General features: G+C 37.4%; 1 protein-coding gene across 1 annotated transcript in view; it reads right to left on the bottom strand.

Annotated features, from left to right (window-relative positions):
- oprl1 (opiate receptor-like 1) overlaps positions 1–11339 on the bottom strand; it is a 29868-nt gene extending 18529 nt beyond the window's left edge. Inside the window, exons 1-2 of the mRNA XM_056733125.1 lie at positions 11021–11339; positions 10429–10640 (exon numbers count right to left, since the gene is read on the bottom strand). Of these exons, the coding sequence (XP_056589103.1) occupies positions 10429–10637 (209 nt within the window). The 5' untranslated portion in view covers positions 10638–10640; positions 11021–11339. The remainder of the gene's footprint in view (positions 1–10428; positions 10641–11020) is intronic.
- Between the last annotated feature and the right edge of the window lie 12101 nt (positions 11340–23440).

The raw sequence follows: 23440 nt of genomic DNA, 5'->3' as shown, positions 1-23440 counted from the left end.
AGAGCCATTAGACTTAAAAAATCGTACAAATCAATAAACGTAAAACCCACATAATGAATACTAGAATACTTTTCTGGCATAGTGGGGGTTGTTTCAATAAAATAGACCCTGTATTCATGTCCATGACCTTTGCTCTGCTAACAAAATGCTCCACCAACTGAGCGACAGAAACACCGTTTACTCCAAATGAGTCTGTATAAATGCCTGACCTTTTCTTAATACATACAAAAGAATGGCAAAGTTTTAAGGCCGAACACATTCTACTGTTAATAACACTTTCACACCCATCTGTTTAGAGTCCTGATACAGTCATCGTCTTTCATGTGATGTACCATTGCTCACAATTTGATCTGTCTGTCTCTATTACTGAAGGGTGAATTAGTTCTTGAGTAGATGTTAAGTGACTTGCATTCTCTTGTAGAAATGACTTTCCACTGCTCGGCCATTAAGTGAAATCTTTTCCACCAGGATGAGCCATAGTTTAAACGTTCATCGTCATTATACATTCTTCTAAATGTTCAGTGACAAGCGACAGGTGCTTCCACAGCATCTAGGTAAGTGCATGTCTGTTATTTCGGAGGATGTTGATTTATTCAGGAAAAATTGATATATTTAGGTTAGATATTCTTGTGTTTGATCTGAGATGATATTATATCCCGCCAGCAATTCTGTCGTTCCTTTTTGGCTCTTTGGCTTTGATCATAGCTAATGAATTGTTGTGAAAGGAGCACACATTTCAAATTCTCATAGAGCCTTTTGTTTTCCGCATTACGCCGAGAAGCAATCAAGTGGAACTAATAATGCCAATGGTAATACGCCCTTTGACAGCACCATCCACCTTGTGTTGAACAGGACTTGGTGGATAAATGCGTCTACATAATGGTGCATGCAGATAGAGAAGAATGTATATTTTTTGTTAATAAGGAAGCTGGAATTATTTAGGCTTGCTTAGCCTTTCTTCTAATAAGGTCACACACAATAATGTGAACTTACACTCCGAAACATTTATGCATGGCACAAGGATGCAATAAAGTTTTCTTTTACAACAAATTTTCATCGTAAATGAATGACATGTAGACTGTGGTGAAGAAGGCGGGATGGGAGCCGTGAGGCGGGGCCGGTGGCGTGAGTGATAGTTGGAATCAGCTGTGCGCACACCGGTCCCGCATATCTCACGGAGGAAATCGGGAGCATGAGAAGACGAGTGACGGGACTGCTGACGAGAGAGGACCGGCCCCGGACATCTGTTTACGTTTGTATTTATGTTCCGTATTATTGTTTATTTATTTAAGTTATTTCAATGGCTGCCGGTTGCCACCTCCTTCCTTCCTTTTTCTGAACCCCGTTACATAGACCATCTGTGTTGGAGGTCCATGGTTGGAGAGTTGTACATGTACGTCTTTGGCAGACGCTTTTATCCAAAGCGACTTAAATTGCATAATAGTATGTATCAGACTGTGTGAAAGTTTACATCAGAAATGTATGAGGTAGAGTATGAGGCATGTGGAGGACGGTGTTATGGGTAAACCTTAAATAAAAATAAATTGTATTCTCCCTAATGTTGTTTAAAACCTGTCTATGACTCTTGTGTTCTTCTGACGAACACAAAAAAGCTATTTTGAGATGTTCTCTTTATGGTTCTGTCTTCATACAATGGAGTTCAATGTTGTTGGGTTACAACATTTTTCAAAATATGTTTATAAAGAAAGTATTTCATACAGGTTTGAAATGAGTGAGTTAATGGTGAAACGTTTTCATGTTTGGATAAACTTTATAGCTCCATTGGCTGAACACAGACGCATGAGGACGCTCAAAGATTTCTGAACCGGTTGAGAAATGGTCATGAAAATCATAGGCGATCTGATTCAAGTCTGTGATTTTCATTATATCATGTTGATTGTATTTCAAAATGAGTTATTTATGCTCTTCTTAACTCATTTATGAAACATAACCAGTCAGATTCACTCTAGAGTCATTCTTCCATGAATCAGACTGGTAGTGCATGTTTGTTGCTGGGTTGTTTCCGATTATTTTTTCTGTCACATCATTGAATTCAGACTGGAAGTACATTACTCAGGTGAAACATAACTTCTTTCGTAGTAGTAATAAGAAAAATGCTTTGTCAGGTAAGCTATATGCTTCATAGGGAAATTGCATTAAATTTGACCACAATTGATCGAATCAACCTGGCTACATTAAGTTACACCAACTGATGTCTTTTGGATAGATCAATTAGAAATGTAACCTTCAGAATAGATTTTTAAATGATCTAAACATTACAAATGACTCTTGCTTGAGTAACCTCATGCAGTAGGTCGATTCAGTCATATTAATTTGAATTTATATACTCTGTGGCAAATTTATTTCACCACAAACAGCTGTAGATATCCACTACATGTGAGGGGTTGCATGAACTAGTCGACATTAATGCTCTGACATTTAAAGCTTGACGTGACTAGTCACGTGACATGAGATTTTATGACACTGTACCTTTAAGAAAATGGCTGACTGTTCCAATAGACCTGCGCGGAGCAGATTTCAATCGCACCTGCTTCAGCGGGATTCTGTCACACTCCCGGCAATAATATATGTAGTCTTGTCCTGCTTCCGCATCAGTCACAATGTGTCCTGTTTTCGCCTGCACTCATTTACGATTCGCCTGCAAACACCCACTCAAGTCATGTGACTTGAGTCCCCCACCTCTGGCTGTAGGTATCCACCTGCTGCTCTTTTACTGCATGGTCCCGCTACCACTGACCTCACGGTTTAAAATAGTTGTATTGTAGTTAAGTTCGGTTGCTGCTATAAATAAATTTATATTTATTTAAATACTATACATTTAGAGTCTATATTGCGGGAGTCCCGCCATTCTCCCGCAGCCCGCCCACCAACACATTCTCACTCCTGACTCAACACATTCTCACGAGTGTCTGACTGCCCACACCCACCTGCTCGAAAAACATTCCTTAGATCTTATTTTATTTATTAATGACATCATTGACTAGTCGACGTGACTTTTATTACATAAAAGTCGTCTTTAACACATCTGAGGTCGTTCAACTACTACATGTCACTGTTTTTTACAGTGAATAAATATTAGGCCTACCAGTATTTAAAAAAAGGTTCTTAGTTCTTGAATGTAACTGTGACCAATTAACATTACAGTTTCACCAGGACTGGAGCAACACAAGCTAGAGCTTTTAAAGACCTCATTCCTGTTTATTGATTTTTAGGTAGGCTATAGCATTGCTGTGGTCAAGAGGGGCAGGCGTACATGCATGAATGTGTTTTTCAGCATCTTTAAAACAAAGTGGTGACCTCAGTGACCCTGAGGTGATTCAATTCTATAGCATCGAGCAGAGAGGTGACGTCAGCTGCTGTGCAATCGACTTGAACAGCTTTCACTAGACTGGACTAAACTGAGATTCTAAAGACCAATTTGGAGTCGTCGCATACTGGTTGCAGAATAACAGTGGAAACAAAGCAGAAATGAGTAGACGGAGTAGACAATTCCTTCAAAAACATGTTTTTGTGTTGTTGAATGTCAGAATAGGAATTGCATATTTATGGAATTATTTCCTATGGAATACCGCCGTTGAATATGCCATTTTAAGCCAAACAACTCAATAAACGAACAGGCTAGACTGACAAAATCATCCGGGTCTGTGTTTATTTTATTTTAGGTATCCGTGTAATTTTCTAGTCGTTATTAAGGCTTATCTCTTGTGGGTTTTTCTGCAACCAATAGCGTGCACATCCCGAATGTTAACAAACTTATTATTAGCCTATAGGGTTAAGACATGGTTCTTTTGAACGCTTTTGAAAATGGTTAGCTCTTAAGGCCTTGAACCAACTCCAGTAAGAGAACACTGTGACTTTCTCAACGTTCTGTATCTTATTCATAAAATTAATTGGAACTCATGTAAGTGACCAAAACTCACTCATGGCTTTTCATGTAAAGCCTTGAATGAATTCCCCAAATGAGCAAAACTGAAATTAGAGTTATTGTTTAATATAAATAAGATTATTGAATTATATTGTAGCAGTCTATCTAGATGAAAAATGAAGATAAAAATGCTGTGACGCACAGATGAAAAGAATGTAAAAGTTGAATTCTTCTGAACTTAATACCATTTTTGTGGCTTACACAACAGGACAAATCTTTAAAACGTTACATTGATGTTTTTAGCAGATGCTTTTATCTAAAGTGACTTACAGTATATTCAAGGCAAACATTTGTTATCACTATGTGCATTCCCTGGGAACTAATAACTAATGCAATGCTTTATCTACATTAGCACATACTGTATGTACAGTTTACGTTCAGTTCAGTGATAATTTGTGAAAATGATAGTTCACCCAAAAATTCTGTCATCATTTGTTCACCCTCTTGTCATTTCAAACCTGTGTGACTTTCTTTCTTTTGCAGAACACAAAAGAGGATCTTTTGAAAAATGATGTTAACAGGAACACCATTCACTTGCATTTGTTTTGTGTCCGTACAATAGAAGTGAATGGTGTCCAGTGCTGTTCGGTTACCAACTTTTTTCAAAATATCTTCTTTTGTGTACTGCGGAAAAAACTCATATACTGTAAAAGCTGAGGAATTCAGACAGACTGAGTGCATTGAGCATGCATCCACAATAGGGGTCTAACAATATACCGGCATTTACAATAACCGAGATATTAAAACACACAAGTATCATAATCCTAGTAATTCTACACACATCGTGATATTGTAAACTACTCAGCACCCATTACAAATTTTGGCATAACCGTTACAACTCTCTCTCTGCATTCATAAAACACAAAATAAAAAATGAATGTCAATAATTGCATCATTTATTTCTTTTTGATTAACATTTTGATAAATATTGAGAAAATATTCTTATCGTCGTGAAAATTGGATATCTTGATAGCCCTAATCCATAAATAAACAAATTCACTGATGCAAGCTGCAAAACACATAACCAATTTTTTACGTAATAAATGGAAGATTGCAAAACCTAAAGAAATTTTGTCCATGCCGTGTGGGGGAGGTTAAAGTTATCATGCTGGAGAACAATAGTGGTTTCCTTCTTTTGATGAAACTGCAGAAAGATTTGATCATACAGTAGATACAGGGCAGTCATAAAGGGATCTTATATTAGATCCATTTTACAGAAAGAAGAAATCGCAAGAGGGCCCGACATCAAAACCAGAGCCCACTTTGATTTGACATTGGCCACAAAATACCACAAACAACAGCCAAGAAGCATTTGCACAGATCAACAGGGCTGTGCCAATGCTGTTATGTGGCTTCATATTCATTGTAATGTACTGTCAGATCACGGACAGAGGATGAATTCATTATGCTTTGACTTAACAGGCCTCAGCTGAGTCAACTAGAAATGTATTTGCACGAAATGCCCATTCATAAACACACACTTCCGCCAAATGGCTGGACAGATAAGTGGATGGATGGATGGATGGATGGAGGGATGGACTGAGCTACCTCAGTAATCTCAGTAATCAGTCATGCATATGATAAACTAACAAATGTACAAAATCTCTTATTAGGAAAAATGGAGTTGCAATTATACACAAGTGCAACACAAGCTCGCATACTGTGTCATCCCTCACAGCTTGTCAATCATTCTGATTGGCTGAGAGACTGTTGAAAACGCTGGTCTAGCAAGTGGTAAAGTATTGCTGCGGTCAACTGCTTGCATTTACATTCCTACACACAACAAGTGATTGATTCATAGGCGCTGCACAACATGTGAGTGGGAGAGTGAGCAATGTATTGTGTGCGGTGAGAAAAACAAAAAGCAGCTGAACTCATCAAACTGGACGCCAGTCATCCGAGCAGAAGAAATCATACATTGGGTTTATAATTAAAGCCTTCCCTTCAGAGAAAGAGATGGGTGAGCTGGGCTTGAGTGGGTGAAGACCTAAAGACTCAGGAAACTGTGGGTGCCTGATGACATCACTGTGTGCCATGTGGAGGGTCATTACAAGACAACCAGACAAACCACATAAGCAGGTCATGTGACCAGAACCAAATGGGATGAAATGAACCAGAGGACATGTGACCTTGACATGACGTCCAATTTTAAAGATTTCTGCCCTCGTATCGGCTCATATTATAATTTAATTATATACAAAAATGACATTGTCATATTAATAGAAATCTGTGTTGGGATCATCATTAATAATTCATCATTAATAATTACTGAGAAAGACTTGAAACAGCATCCGTAATATTAACATATTACAAAAAACTGGAATAGATAATGTGAAAGAATGATTTGGAAAAGGTACGGACACTTACAGCACAGATTACTCTTAATGTAAGAAAATGTGAGAAACAATGAAGCAGTGAATGAAACTAAGTGGCACATTTGTTTAATAGATTTCTGATCTATGACTGTAGCCTTTGCTGACACAATGACACTTCAAGATGAAAGCATGTGGTTCTAAGAATTAAAGAGAGAAGGGGTTGGTGGGGGATGATACGCAATGGGAGGTAATTGAGTGAAAGCATGTATGTGAAACAGAAAGTGTGAAAATTAATTTAGTATCTTTAGGCCTAAAGATGCATGGTTAAGGATCTCGATCGGGGGGGGGTTGGCATGCATACGTGTCTTCTGTATTCACGTTGCGTGCATTCGCATGTATAATATGTCTGTCTGCCATCACATACTTAAGTGGTCCACCGAGAAAACTCACAGAATGCCAGATGGCCAGTCCGACCCGGCCTTCAAGTTGTTCCAAGCCTTCATACATTTTTTGTTCTGCTGTCTGTAACCAAACAATGCTCGGGCACCATTGAGAACTATAGTATGAAAAATCTACTATGGTAGTCAATAGAACATTTTAGTTTCCCGCATTCTTTAAAATATTTTATTTTCTGTTATATATAACAAAGACATTGAAACAGGTTTGAAACTACTTGAGGTTGAGTATGACAAAATTTTCATTTTGGGTGAACTATCACTTTTCTATCTGAACTATCCGATTTTTACAACCCAAAATAATTCAAGGTAGTAATATTATAATAATATCAATTTAAAAGTAATCTAAAATGGTTAGGGTAAATATTATAAATAATTATTTAATGTTGCTCAGTGGTTAAAGCATTGCGCTAGCAACACCAAGTTAATGGGTGTGATCCCAGGGATCGCACATACTAAAATACAAATGTATAGGATCATGTAATGTAAGTCGCTATGGATAAAAGCGTCTGTCATATGTATAAATGAAAAATGTAAATGCTATCAGTACTTCCTTTAATATTTGAGTTTTCTTTTTTTGGGTAAATAAATTGCTCTCCAAATAAAGTTGCAGAAAGGCAGAGAGAGAGAATCTGTAACTCTTGTGAATCTTAAAGCAAACTTTAAACTGCTGAATTTGACACTGAAAATCAGATTCTACAAAATCATTTTTAAACTGTTTTCAATGAACGTCAATTAAAAAAAATACGAGTTAGAAGGCTCTCCATGATTACTATAAAAATGTACCTATTACTCCCTGTTAATCATAAACATGTACTCAATAGTCACTGACTGCAGCTTTAATCATGTCAAGCTGCCTTGAAATATTGCAACGTTGTAAAAAGCATTACAATATATAAAAAAATGAAACTTAAATTTACAATATGTGTAGAATTAACACAGTATCGATAATCATGGCTTTTAGTATCACGGCTATTTACATTTATTCATATAGCAGACGCTTTTATCCAAAGCTACTTACAGATGGGGTTAACAATGGAAGTAATTGGGACAGCATAAGTGCAAGACCGGTCTCATATAGCCTACCTCAGAATAAGGAGCTAAGATAGGATTTTTTTAAAGAGTAGAAAAGAGATAGAACTCAGAACTGATCAAGTGAGTGTTGACGGAAGAGATGTGTTTTCAGATGATTCTTAAAGATGGCTGAAGAATCTGCTGATCTTGGAGCAGCGGGGAGATCCTTCCACATACGTGGAACCGATCCAGAGAAGGTAGTGAGAGAGATTTCTTACCTTTATTGGAAAGCACCACAAATGTGTGCATTATTTGACTCTCATAATGTCCAGCATTCGTTTTAAGCATCAGGTCGCAAGAGACAAAAACATACACTAGTACCCCAACTTTGTTTCTAAGTGCTCCCAGAGACACTATAAATGTACGGACAAAAGAATTGGGACACCCCCATCTAATGAATGGTTTTGACTACTTATTTCTGTGAGTAGAAATCTTAATGCAAAAGCCTATAATGATATTCTAGAGAATTGTGTGCTTCTGATTTTATAGCAAAAGTTTGGGCAGGACCCTTTTCGTTCCCATTATGACAATGCCTCTGTGCGCAAGATTTGGAAATAAATTCAGTCTATAGTGTGAAAGAATTTGACTGGTCTTCATAAAGTCCAGACCTGAACCCAGCTAATCACCTTTGAGTCAAACACTTATCACCCAGACCCATCAATGAGTTAAATGCAGAGCTATAGTCAATTAAAAACAGAAAAATGGCCTTGCAAAACGGTTGCATCAAAAAATTTAACAAAGATTGGAATTACTGGAATATATAAACATGTTTATTAGAAGTGAGCGTCCCAATAAATACAGTTTGCGTTGAAACACAAATTTCTTCAATGTTTCTTAAAGGTGCAGTGTTGCACTAGTTTTACAACAAAACCCTATTCTTCATAACCCCTGCTAATGGCAAATAGAAAGTGTTTTTGAATTGGAGCACCTAAAATTACAGTAACATTGTTGATAGTGCTACAGAGCCAGAATGACATTCAAAATTAAACCTGGGAAATCCAATGTAATTTTGTATATAAAAAACAATTCAATCCAGGAGCAAGAAGCTCACTTCTTGAAATTCGTTTGCTATGTCTCCAAAAAAGGATTATAGGCCAATATATTCTTTATATATGATGGTTTATGACTGTTTTGATTGTCTGATTGACTGTTTCTCCTCTGGATATAATTGTCTATTACTGCTAATGAAAGTGAGTGATTTATCATTTATTGAATAGTTTATTGGATACACGTGTGTTGAGATGTAAGTATATATATAGATATAAATATGAAGAGTTTCTAGATGTGAAATACTGAAGAAGAAACGCTTGTTCATTTTAAACATGAACTGAGCACTTTTTTTGCACATTGTGAATAAAGAGGATTGCCAGGTTTTTTCCGGCATAGAAACATTTGAGGGTCCGCCTCCGTCAAATTTGGCGCCGCCTCAGTCTCTCACAAAAATTATGTCGGGTCTCCACAAAAACACTCAGTTTGTAAGAATTTTGCAGTAAAATATCCAAAAACCACTACGCCAATGTTATATATTTTTTTCAACTGCTTTTAAATCCTGAGAAAATCGGAATTCTTAACAGTGGACCGAGACCGTTCAGTCGCCTGTCAATGGCGTCATATCGCGTTACCCTTTGTTCCCACCATTACTGACGTAGCAACCGCATGACACTGTCATAGACAGATGCGGGTAGTTTGTACCATCAGTCCAGCATTATTACAAATGATGTGGGTATGTTCAAAATAACGTTTACTATGATTCATTTGAACTTAAAGTACCAGTGAAATACAATAGGCCTACCTATTTTTTCATGAAATATTGCGACGTTTATTGTAAATAGTTTATCAATGTGGGCCATTCTCTTTTTACATTTTTTGTGCCTTCATAATCTGTAATTAAAATCGGCAAATGCACTTCCATCCCGTAATGACTATCTTTCTTAAACGACTTATGCTAGACGACTTTTCTCATTCGAAATTCCAAATGCGTAAAAATACGGAAGTAAAAACTACCGCAACTTCCGGTTCACAGGGACTTTAATAATTGCAATGATTGTTTCATCAAATTTTTATGCTTTAATATGTAAAGTGTTTGGTAAAGCCACTTAAAGAAGACCTACATTTGTGTACAAGATAAGGATGGCATCCCCTCCGCCTCATTTTGAGACAGGAAAAACCCTGATTGCTTTTATCTTGCCTGTAATCCTTTTTGGAGACATAACAAACACATTTTAAGAAGTGAGCTTCTTGCTCTCGTAAAGAATTGATTGACAACTTGAAATCGTATATAATGTGATTGGAATTCAGCGCAAGATCCTCAGTTTGTCTTTTTTGGTATTTAAAAACCATGCAGAAATACATCACCATTAAGTCTCTGCGGTTATTAGACACACAAAATTGAACAGAAAAGTTGCCTTTACAACTGTCACCAATTTAATGTAAACAAACACCTCAGTCAGTGTGGCACAGGGTCATGACCCACTGGCCTACAGTCACACTGTGTTGTCTAGGCTGTGAGAATGCCTAGTGGTTCCTTCCCGTGGACCTATTTGCCTTATTTTAGTGTTTAAACTGCATTGCCAAAGATTCCACAGTCCTTTTCATCCGCCTTCTTGCCCAATAATATCAACCAAGCAGGTGAACTTACCTGATGATGACGTACATGACCAAGCAGTTTCCCACGAGCCCCACAACGCAGACGATCATGTAGACCACGACTATAGTGATTTTGACGCCACGAGGGAAGAGGCTGTCAGTCCCGTTGAAGGCGCTGAAGTTGTTCTGGAACAGAGACTCGTTGTACAGATGGAAGTGTCTGGGGTCAGCATAGCCGCTGAAGTCATTTGGGAACTCCATGAGCTACCAAAAGCCAAACAGCAAAGACAGCAACACATAAACAAACGCGCGCACTGCAAGCTGTGTAAAATGACAACACGCATACGAGGAAATCATTTGTTCGATGTTTCATATCGAGGGATAAATGTTTATGTATTGTAAATGAATTGTGGATGCAGTTAATCCTATGGGATATGATATGCAAAAGCTATTGCATGCCAAACCGAGAGCACACCGTTTACTGTACTGTCAACAGTTTGCGCATGAGACAAATACAAAACATAACCTCTAAATTCCTTGTAGTAGATGTTCAAACCGGACAAGGCAAAAAGTATTCAATCATTTTCTCCCAGCATCGCTCCAGGGAGCACAACTAAAGCGTTGGATATAGTAAGACCACATACCGTTGTTTAAAGAAATGCCCCAAATCCCTTATGATCGTTTATGCCTGTTTGCGACGCCGCGTCCTGTAAGACTCCTGTAAGCAAGCGCAAATCGCCCTGTTGCCGTTATTCTTCTCTGTTTAAATCAGTCTCAAAGCTGCGTTTTCAACAGCAGAGAAATGCACATCGCTGTGTATCGCAGGCATATCACAACCGTATTTTTGGGCGAGCGCAATGGGAGGGGGAGGTGCGGTAAAGGACTTGCTTGTTGTTGCGAATCTTCAGCAGCGACTTGCATCTCCACTAGGTATCTTTTTCCTCTCTCGCTCTCCCCATCTGTCTTTCTCGCGCTCTCCTGGCACGCGCTCTAACCCAAACGTTGAATACGCGGCGGTGGCGCGCGCCTGCAGGTGTCTGTGGTGTGCGCGCGCCTGAACAGGTGTCAGTGATGTTTACTTTTGTCTGACTCTTGACAAAGATGTCAAGTTCTTGGTCTTTGTCATTTCCAGTTTTTGTATTTGCCTAAACTCGACGACATCGCTGGGTAACGAAGTACAACGGATGGTTAAATAATTGGTTTGCATTTAAAATGAAATACTGCGATATGCAACATGTGCCTTAAGAAAAGGGTTTTACTATAGTAACCATAACCATGTTTTTATATTTGTAGTAAAACCATCGTCATCACTATGGTCTTAACTATGGTATTTGTAGTAAAACCATGGTAATACATAGGGTAATCGAAAGACATACAAACGCTATTACTATACTAACACCGTTGTTAGTATTCCTAAGGGTCAGTCCACATTTGCACAATGGAGCTGCATGCACGTGTGTTTTCTGAGTCCCACGGGAAAGAATAGAGCAGTGCACAAACGCGTTATCAACTCTGAATGTCACTGATGCACGTGTATGCGGTGCTCTTAAATGTTTCAGCATTGAGCCATCACTGCTTTAATGTGTTTATGAGTGGGAGTGTTGGCTACAGGGGGTGCTCATGCTCAGGTTGAAACGCACCGGTGATAAATCACAGCGTCGTTACTTTGACACACCGCGTCAAACCCAACAGCCGCACAAGCATCGGTTCACCTGTGCATCATTATGCATATAGGAACTTCGAAGGCTACTTGGTGCACTAATGTAGTCCCATTAACGTTTTGCTCTGTGGATAATTCCTCTCCTGTGCTATTTTTCAGTGCAATGTTTGCACCAAGGGAATAAGAAAAGCTCCCAACATTAATAAAATCAATGCTGGTGAAAAAGTGTTTAGAAGAGTTTAATTGTGAATTAAGATTGTAGTGGTTGCTGTCCTTGGTCCTGAAATCTACAAATGGCAAACATACGAGCTCTCAGTTGCCGATAATAAGCATTTAAACAGTAATGTTGAACTACAAAATAATATAGACCATACACTGCATAAGATAACTGAAAATGGTCTTCGCTGTTTAACCACATTATCCTGAGAGTGCAGTATCACTCTGTAAAGACAACCTGTAATAGGCTGTTTAAAGGAATAGTTCACTGGAAAAAGAAGAATTTCCCATAAATTACCATTTGAATGTAACTAAGTAATATCCTGGCTATTCCCATTTTTGGGTTATGGTTTGGGTATTGAAATGTTGTCACAGGGACAACATGGTTTGAGACATCACTCACTTGGGAAAACTGGTTTGAGCAGAGAACAGTGCGAATTGCCCTGATCCTCTCTTCTATTTTAGGTTGAAGGAATAATTCAAACCGTGTTAACAGACCAGCAATATTGCAGCACAGCATACATTATTTTAATCCCAGTTGATTAGACCAGTTGATGTAAATATGAAATATCCTGCTGTGCATTTACATAACAGGAAATTAACAGCATGTTCTGTTCTGATTCATTTGATCACGGGTATCTTATACATAGCAAATGGGTTTGCTATATAAGTGTCAATGTTAAGAATAATATGAAAATGTTGCACCACTCAAATGCTAATGGAACCTTCCTTCGCAGTGTTGTAAAACCTGGCAGTATTACTGTGCTGATGTAATCCCTGATGTCATGCGCTACCATATCTATTTTCCCCTCTCTTGTGTACACATAGGCAACACGCCCACCGTTGAATCAGTTCCATTAAATACGATAAGGATTCACCTAATAGGTTTCAGATAAGATGTATCCTTTAACACACATCTTTTATAACCCCTTAATCAATAAATTAATTTCTGCACCCATTCTCTAACACAAGGGTTTTTATTACACAGTAGACATTCACCAATTTTGGGGGAGTGAAGGCTTCAGTGCACTGACAAACAAAACAGAAGCATGTATTAAATAAAAGCAGAAATATATATTTTTAAAATGCAAAACAGATACATTAAAGGCAATTACTTAATGATTTATTTATGAGTGCATGCTGGGAACTCATGCAAACATAAGATACAGAGTTCTTATATTTTTTAGTTTAAACAAAAAAAAATCATGTTATTTTACACCCACATTTGTTTTACCATATTTAGAATATAAAGTAAAATTCTAGTTTTAACAGTGTTAATCCTTCAAAAGTTGTGATAACAAACAGACAAATAATTTTTGTTCTGCCCTCAGAAACCGAAGAATTATAGGATTTGAAGTGAAAAGAGGTTGATGGAGCATTTAAAGGGCTGAAATGTGAAGACGCGAGTGGAGGTCTGCGGGGAGCAGATGAGTGATTACAATAATGGCCCGCCAGCTACATAGTGGGAACAGAAAATGACCAATAATAGATGAGAAGAACCAGGGAGGTTAAGAGATGTAACTGCTCCAAAAACACTGGATGGAGAAACGATGAAAGAACATTGAAAGTATACTGGGATTGCGATGCTTCTTTCAAACATTTCAAAGTCTCTGAAATCCACAGGATTTCTCTGTTGTCATTTAATGTGACAGTGCATGGAAGAATGCTTGGAGGTTAGAAGTTGAAAAATAAAAGGGTTTGATGCTGAAAATAAAGTAGTTTTAAAGGCAGAACAATTTTGAACATTGTTTAATTTACAAAAGACATGAAAAGTATGCTACCTGTAAATATGCCACCTGATAGCAAAAATATGACAAGGAGAGCCATTCAGATTCACTCAGAGTATACACCAAATAAATCTTATATAGTCTGTGGGTTTTAGTACAATTTTATTTTTATACCTGCTGAGTTTTCTAGAAAAGCGCTAAACATTCTACATCCCGTAATGCCACACTAACTCAACAGGATATGAACGCCACAAAGCACTCGTCATCTATGTGCTCTCAGCATTCTGACACCTGCCAGTCATGAATTAGTCCTACAGCAATCTGTCATGTTGTCAATGACCACCGATCATGCCTATAAATGCTCCGTAGCAACACGACTTATTAGCAGATCAAGGACAAGAGAACATCCTGTGGGAAAACACACACATGCGACCGAGATTTATCAAAGCTCATGTGTGTAAAGAACATCATAAAAGAATAACACGATAAAGAGCTGACAATTGATGCCCGTCATTGAGCAAGTCAAAAGGTGTGCGTAGAATATTTATAAGAATATAAGAATTTTGAAGTTCAGAGTGTAAGTGTGGCTCATTTCAATCCAACATACAAAGGAAATAGAGGTTTAAAAACAGAAACTGAGAGAGACGGATCATTAATCATTTATCGTGCAACCATTTCTTTTAGAAATTACCTGTTTGAGTTTGTATTGATTTTTAAGCTCGATTAAAGTTGCAAACTGTGTTATTGACTAGATAACAACAACCTGAGAATTTTGCACTTGCGACACATTAAAAGGAGTTGAATCACAGAAATGTGATGGTAACACTTTACAATAAGGGTGTATTTATTAACAATTACTAAATACATTAGCTATCATGAATTAACAATGAACAATATAGTTTTTCATAATTTATTAATTATAAACATTAATTAATGTTAGTTAATACAATGCTGGTTCATTGTGCATTAACTTGTGTTAACAGATGCAACTTTTAAATAATAGATGTACCGTTTTAGTAAATGCTGAAATCTCAGATTTATAAATGCTGTCGAAGTTTTGTTCTGTCTTGTTAGTTCATGTTAATTTATGCATTAACTAATGTTAACAATTACAACCTTATTGTAAACTCAAAACTCCTATGCATTGAACCATATTTTTTGTTTACACATTTCATAACATGTGCAGTTAGAGACAACAAACAACTACAACAATCCAATTCAGGACCATGGTTACTTTCCCTTACGGCCTTTCTGAGATTGTACTGTGTTCAGTTCATTTCCAGATAATATTTTCTCTCTGACTGGTCAGACGGGTTAAGCAGGCACGTGCCAATGTTGCTTTCTTTGCATTTCAGTCAATTACAAACACACCTACGCAAACACAACCAGAGACACTCGTACCAGTCATAAACAAGACAAACAAAACAGCCAGTCTGCCAGTGGGTGTCCTTTTCATAAACAAAGAGGTCTGACTCCACACTAATGATTCCCACCCGACCACCAATGCTAAGCTACATCAGCATCCCTGGGTCTCATTTGTCCACGAACCTGTTGAAAACACACACACGCACACCTGATTCTTTGCCATTATAACACTCAGAAATCATGCGTCCCTCTAACACGCAGGAAACTGAAAATTGTCTGTGTCAGCTTCCTGGATGCAACACGAGAAGCATTTATAAGGCCCGGCACATGTAATGAATGAGAACACGAGCGAGACTGACTGAAAAGCAATAACTAATTATCTCCATCTCATATTAGCCAACACGCCACACTGAACATTTGTTTCAAAACATCGCCTGTTAGGAATGTTTTGATGAGGAGGAAATTGGTTTAGAAGGCGGATGATAAACTGAAAATCTAAAATAAAGGAAACGTTTGAGCCGTGAATCAGCTTAGCTGCTTCGGAAAAGCTTGAGACACATTCTTGTGCTGCCCATCAGCCGGTTAGGAATATTGGCATGTCAGGATTCGATTTTCCTGTGGCTCCATAGTGATTCATCACATAACGCTACAGCTAAAGCAATTGGCTGAAAAACACATGTCCAGAGCATGCATGACCAACGATGGCAAAATGATCTTTCAGTTGGGGGGGGTCACGTGAGAGCCAGTTGCCATTGAGATGAATGGGAAAGTAGCTTTCTCCGGGTAATATAGAACAATTAAGAGACCATTCCAAATGTTTTAGATATATTGCGGCCATGCAAGTCCAGTTGAGTTTCAATAAAATTAAACCTCAGGAGTGTCATAAAGACATCTTACAGTTATGTGAGTACTGTCAGCATCACAAGACACATGAAAACGGATTAAAATCCAGGTTATCACATACATGTTTTTTCTAAATACATCTACAAATACAACTGTTGTATTGATTTATAGTGAATTTGAACGTGTTTTTTTTTCAGTTTTTGAGGTCTGAAAAAATACAGCGCATCTTTTCTTTTATTTGGAGGCATTTCTCCTGTTAAAATTTTCTGCAAAAAAAAGGAATTTGAAACAATGTTGCTTTTTGAAATATTGTTAGTAGTTCACAAAATAAATAACAAAATTGACAATATAGTAAATTTTGTAAATTTTGTAAAAATACTTCAAAATAGTAAATAAAAAAACTGAAACAATTTGAAATGGTCTCTTAATTTTTTGATTATGTATATTTTGTATTGATCCTCCTGAAAGAGTAACACCCAAAAGTATTTTTCTGGTGAGAATCATATAACAGTGTTATTAGAAGAATGGATCATTTAGACTGCAAATTAGCAGATGGCCAGATATGAGCATTTAAAAGTCTTCTTCTGATGTATTGAGACTGTGGGTGTGAGGGTGCGCTTATTATGACCGTGCGTCTTTCACATCGAGAATGGCAAACCCCCTCCGCACGCGGACATTCACGCACAGACCCTCTGCACGTCACTCGTGTGGGCAGGTCAGCCCCTGCCCATCTGCCTGACCTGCTGGAAAGCTGTGGAGGGAGAGAGAGACCGAACAGACAGGCAATTACACTGACGCAGAGCTTGACGGACAGCCGTGAAGGTCAAAATGCCAATCTGCAACACAAATGTGCAAAAAACGCACGCTCACACTGAAGACAGTGCTTTCTCAATCAGAACAGAATGTCTATGTTGGAGGTTTGAAGAACTGTGTGGGATGTCTGATCTGGGTGTCTGGGTGGGTGTCAAAAATATACTTTGTTTTTGTGGATCGATCGAGATGGAATAATGGTGAGCATTACAAATAGACATGTTTTTTTTGTAATTAAGACTTGTCAGAAGAGGCGTAATTCCACTGACAAGGATACAGAAAGGGAGAAAAAGTTTTTTTCTAAAGGAAAAAATCATTTATTTGCTAAATTTATAATAAATCAGAAATTAATAGAAGGTCTCAGACTTCTCAAAGTTTAGTGTGATCCTTAACATTTCAGTAAAACAAATTTTATATGTAGCACCGTCACAAGAAATATTTGAACTCTTATTAACAATTTACTTTTTAACAATTGACTTTGCCTTTCGGGGGGCACTGTGGCTTAGTGGTTAGCACGTTCGCCTCACACCTCCAGGGTTGGGGGTTCGATTCCCGCTTCCGACTTGTGTGTGTGGAGTTTGCATGTTCTCCCCGTGCCTCGGGGGTTTCCTCCGGGTACTCCGGTTTCCTCCCCTGGTCCAAAGACATGCATGGTAGGTTGGTTGGCATCTCTGGAAAAAATTGTCCGTAGGGTGTGAGTGCGTGAGTGAATGAGTGAGTGTGTGTGCCCTGCGATGGGTTGGCACTCCATCCAGGGTGTATCCTGCCTTGATGCCCGATGACTCCTGAGATAGGCACAGGCTCCCTGTGACCTGAGGTAGTTCGGATAAGTGGAAGAAAATGGAATGGAATGGAATGGAATGGAATCGAATGGAATTGACTTTGCCTTTCCAGATGTATATGACTTTTATTAAAATATTTGTTTTTATCGTCCAGCTTTAGATAATTTACGTTTTTGTCCATTGACTTTTGGTCACTATGACATACAGTTTAGTTCCATCATTAAAGTGATTCAAACAACTCAAAACATCCATCATAAAATGTTACTGTATATAGGAAGAGTTTGGTTCCAAAATGAGATAAAATCATATTTTCTATCATGTTATCATGTTTTTATTGTGTTTTATTGTGTTAGTTAGCTGTATTGTTATTATGGCTTAAATCAAAACAAACCATGTGTAGTGTTATTGATATTAATTGGAATGCACAATAAAAAACATTTATGTTATTTTGGAAGCAAACTCTTCATATATACAGCCGTGGAAAAAAAGAGACAATGAGTTTATTGTTTATAGGTATGTGTTTAGGTCAAATGGATTTTGTTGTTCTTCTATGAACTACTATATTTCTCCCATATTTCAATTTCAACTTTTGCTTCTATTTGCATTTGTTTGCAGAAAAAGAAAACTGGAGAAACAGAATAACAGAGTTAAAAAAACAGAAAAATGCTCTGTATTTTTTCAGACATCAAATACTGCAAAGAAAACAAGTTCATATTCACTTTTAAGCAATACAACAGTAATATTTGTATTTAGGAAATTAATTCAAAAATTACTTTTCATGTGATAACCTCGATTTGTATGACAGTTTTCATGTGTCTTGTGATAGTGTCAGTCTTTCATATGGCTGTTGGATGACTTTATGTCACTCCTAAGGTTTGATTTTATTGAATTTCACCAGCCACTGGATTGGAATGGCCACAATACATCTAGAAATGTTTTTTGAATGAGAATTTTGATTTGAATTTCTTCTGTTATTGCTCAGCTGACAAAGTGAATCAATACATAGGAGATTGCTTATGTGTGATTAAATGATGTGAAAAAAAATCTTTTTGGGGGGAATAATTCCCTTAAATGAAGAAATAAGTGATCATTTTTCAATTGTCATTTTGATTTAATGGTTTCTTTTTTACTACACTAACAAAAATTTGACAAAAAATGAGCCTGTTAAATCTTTGATTTTAATTGTCTGACAAAAATCGGTAGCATCAAATCAATTCAATCCAGTCTTGACACACACAATCCCACCAACTGCTTCCTTGGATGTTATTTTACTTCTTAATTATTTATTTCTAATTACTTTCTGTGATACCTGTATGACATCTAAACCACACCTGCTGTGAGTCTGACAGTGAGTGTGATGGGATTCACTTCATCCACTGAATTTATTGCAGTGACATAAACTACTGACCTTACAAATGGAGTTTATTCCACAAACCCCCCCTGACTGCCACGGGGGACGTTCCTCAGCAGCAGCAGTGCAATAGACATGTTTTAAGTTCACAAAATGAATCATTGTGTCTCTATCCAATCAATTCAACCCATCAACAACATAACTAATCCTTCACTAGTAACTAGGGTGTTATGGATGGTCAACAAGGCCCTACAATGTGGCACCTCCAAGCTCTTCCCGATCCCTCTAATTTATTGTTTGCCAGTCAAAAAACTCAATCAAAACACAGCAGCACCAACCATACTGGGCCAAATAATATGTTAAGTATCATTTATGAACAGAGCACTTGCAATATGACATACTGGACAGTATTTACATTTACATTTAGTCATTTGGCAGACGCTTTTATCCAAAGTGACTTACATTACTTTATCCTATACATTTTACATAGGCAATTGCAATCCCCTGGGTTCGAACCCACAACCTTGCGGTGTTTACGCAATGCTCTTACCACTGAGCTACAGGAAAGCATTCGCTGAAGATAAATACAGAGAGGCTTGTTCAAAATCGTCAACCTTAAATTATCAGACTGAATTATATATCTCTGAAGTATTTTTTCCCATTTTTTCATACAAAAATGAGCTAAGAGCTATTAATCAAACCAGTGAGACCAAAGAGGCTTGGTTTAGTGCCACCTCAAGAATAATAGCGTAGCACTGAGACTGTGAAGTGACATGAGACATTGAGGGGCATATTACATGCCTAGCATCTTATATGAGGAAATCACAAAAGAGAAGATGTGTCTCTTCAGATTTCTGTTTCCTAGTAAAGCATGAGAACAACTTGAGTGGTCTATTTAAAAATTCTCAACTCCAGCGTCTTAAGGACCTTACTGGAAAGTAAATGAGGATTAAAAGACAGTTATGTGATAGGCCATTGATATACCTTTATAATTTATATTACGTTATGAAATTTACCAGCAAAACAAAATAGTGCTGATACACAACACACTTCACAATCATTATTTAACATTAAAGCTACAGTTACATTACTAGGCATTTTTGGTTCACATACACAGAGACCTTATTAGCTGCATTAGCAAAGACATTCTAAAGGCAGAGTGGTTTCCATATTATTAACATATTTATAATAGGTTATCCCTTACATTTCAATTTAATTCAATTCCATTCAACTAAATTTGTAATTCAGTTTGGATGTGTAATATAAAAGATATAGAAAACAGTCCCACAAACCTGTTGACAGCATTACATTCAACCCTTATTACAGTATTATATTTTTTTATGTAAAAAGCCATAAATTTGTACTTTCCAAATTTAGGGCTGTCAAACGATGGTTAATCATATACAGAGTAAAAGTATGTGTTTACATAATGTTTGTCTCCACACTCCACACCATATATAGTATTTATTAACATATAAGGGTCCCTATCAAAAGAAATGTGCAAAACTGATTTTATGTCCATACAAACAATATTGAATGTAAATTATATGTCTACTTTTATGGAATCAAAGCTTTTGGAGAATAAAATGTCAAAATTTGGTTAAATTAATGTCACATTGTCAATCAGTGTAACACAATATTTATGTACGGTTCTTGAAAGGTTCTTCAATGATGGTTCGGGTTATAATAAGAAGGTTCTTCTGAAGAATTCTTTTTCAGCTGAAATGGTTAATTGTTTTATAAAAGGGGCCTTTTTCCCTACCATTTTCTGATTCAAATAAATCAGTTATTTAGCAGCTGCCTCCTGGTAGGTCCTGCATCAAATCCTGATGTAATGGAAATTTAGAGAAATCGGGCTAACACTCGGAGAACCAAGTTTTTGTGGTGTTTAAAGTCAACAGTGTTAAAGTGAGACAAGTAAGAACTTTCTATCAAATGGAACACATGGGGAAAGGTGACAGTCTGAGACTGTTTCTAAGTCATCAGATAACGTTCCCTCTGCTCTAATTGGCAAATTTAACGCTACAAAGTCTTCACATTTAAGCTGCCCAGACAGCAAAAGGCACAGGTGCCTATTGTATTGGGTTTGTAGGTGGCAGATTGTAGGGTTGAGACCCGGCTTTCCATTTTTTCTCATTCAATTTAGAGGAACCATCTGACCGTAACATTTTTTGTTGTCAGGATCAGTTCTCCTGCTTTAATAGTCCTGAGATGCCCGCAGACGGACACACCTGCCCACCTTAAATTATAAGATAACGTACCTGTGTACTTTAAAGGTCAAAAAAGGTTTATATCTATTTCTTGGGTCATACCTTCCAAGGTGGCATAGTTGGTTTCTCTTTTCTAAGTATATGTCTCGCATGGTTGAGAACAACGCGTGAGACTTGTTACATCCTGACATGGCCGCGTTTCGGCTACGTTCTAAAGTACTCGACAGGGCACGGTTACACTAACATCAATCATTTTCAGTCAGGACCACTTACGTTTGAAAACAGATTTTATTGAATAGTAATGCATCTATTTGGTATTGGGGTTATGGTTCTGTTCTGGGCCAACTCCATGCGCTCGTCCGGCACGATTTCCTGGAAAGGGGGGGGAAGTCAGAGAGTCGAAACCCCCCTGGGTATGGAACCGAACCATGATATACATGCATGTGATACACAAACGCATGATCGCTGAACCGCAGATTTTATTTAGTAAATGAAGTGGAGTTGGGGATGGAGGGGGGGGATCCGGTGAGTTACTGCCGAGACTGTGATGCGGAATGAATGGGAATTTAAATGCTGCACTGTGGTGTGTGTCAGATTAGGATTGGTGCATGTCAGAAAAGCTGACTGTCAGCTGGAGCAATCTAAACTGACGTGACCTGCCTGAACTAACGCGATGCTTGATTAGTCTCCATGTCTCATCTTAAGGCTTCTGAAGACAACTGAGACTTGCTTCATTCGGGTGATGCTCAAGGATGATGATCACAGCTGGAAAGTGGTGGGAATCTGCAATGATCATTGCCTACAAATTTGAGCCCCATGCCAGACCCTATATTTTTGCTTGGCCAAACACTCAAAATCATTATCACACATAGAACTAATGGATGTAGTGTCCAACCACTTAACACAGTAAAAAAAAATTCTATTTAGCAACAAAGGTTTTCAGCTATCGATACAAGCAGAAGAACCCTTTTTCGGTACTATTTAGAACCATTTCTCTTAAGAAACAAATTCAAACAACATGCTTATTCTGACTTGGTCATGTTAAAATATATAAATAATAAGGGAGCATATTAATATTGATATAATGAGTAAAAAAATGTTATTGACAAATCTGCAAAACCTAAATTACAACCAGTTAGTCTTTTAATATATCATTAATAGATTTTTGTTCTATATATGCCTTACAATATTGTTACACTGAACGACATTTTAGTGGGTGTCTTCTGTAAATGAGGAAATCATTTGTATATTTTTTGCTCAGAAAAACAAAAATGCAATTCAATTAAAAAGAAAACTTTTTCTTTTTTTAACAACAACAATTTAAAGCAGTGTTACATTTATTGTGTTTATCATTAAACCCATTTTCGTCTTTGACCCTTACACATACATGTATACATATTTAGGAAATATTTACTTGTGTTTACCAATAACTTTGTTTGTTTGTTGGCCCTCCTTTTCTGTGGGGCCTATTGACTGCTTTTTCAATTATTTTAGGTTTAAAGTCAATGTCAGCAAATCCTGACCCACAAACAAAATCCCGTCCAGAGATAAGTGAGGGAATACCACCAAATTGTGTTTTACTGTGAGTCTGAGACAACAAGATCTAATTATATGACAAGGGTCTGCCCAGAAACGGCCCTGTTTCTCCATTTACTCCCTCTCCTCTCATCCTCCTTCACGCGCACTATACCGTCATTAGCTCTTCTCCAACTGTGATTCATTCATTCTGCTTTGACCTTTATTTAAACAACAAACCATTTATCAGCTTCACAATTGACCCAACCTCTAAACGCACTCCAAGAACCTCTTGAAGTTGTTTAAGACTTGTTTCGAAAACTACATACTAACAGCGGACACCAGTTAAATTAAAATACTGTACATTTCTTATTTTTGTTCACATACTGTAGGCCTTTATTACATTAACATTTAGTCATTTAGCAGACACTTTTATCCAAAGCGTCTTACAAATGAGGTAAACAATGGAAGCAATTGGAACCACAAAATGATAACAAAAAGTCATTCCATAGTATACAGAGCTAAGTTATTATTTTTATATATATAGAAAGAGTACAAAAGAGATACAAGTAAGAACTGATCGGT

This window comes from Triplophysa dalaica, chromosome 20 (assembly GCF_015846415.1).
Source record: "Triplophysa dalaica isolate WHDGS20190420 chromosome 20, ASM1584641v1, whole genome shotgun sequence".
Taxonomy (NCBI): Eukaryota; Metazoa; Chordata; class Actinopteri; order Cypriniformes; family Nemacheilidae; genus Triplophysa; species Triplophysa dalaica.
Note: the sequence above shows the minus strand (reverse complement) of the source record. Positions and strands in the feature narration are given on the sequence as shown.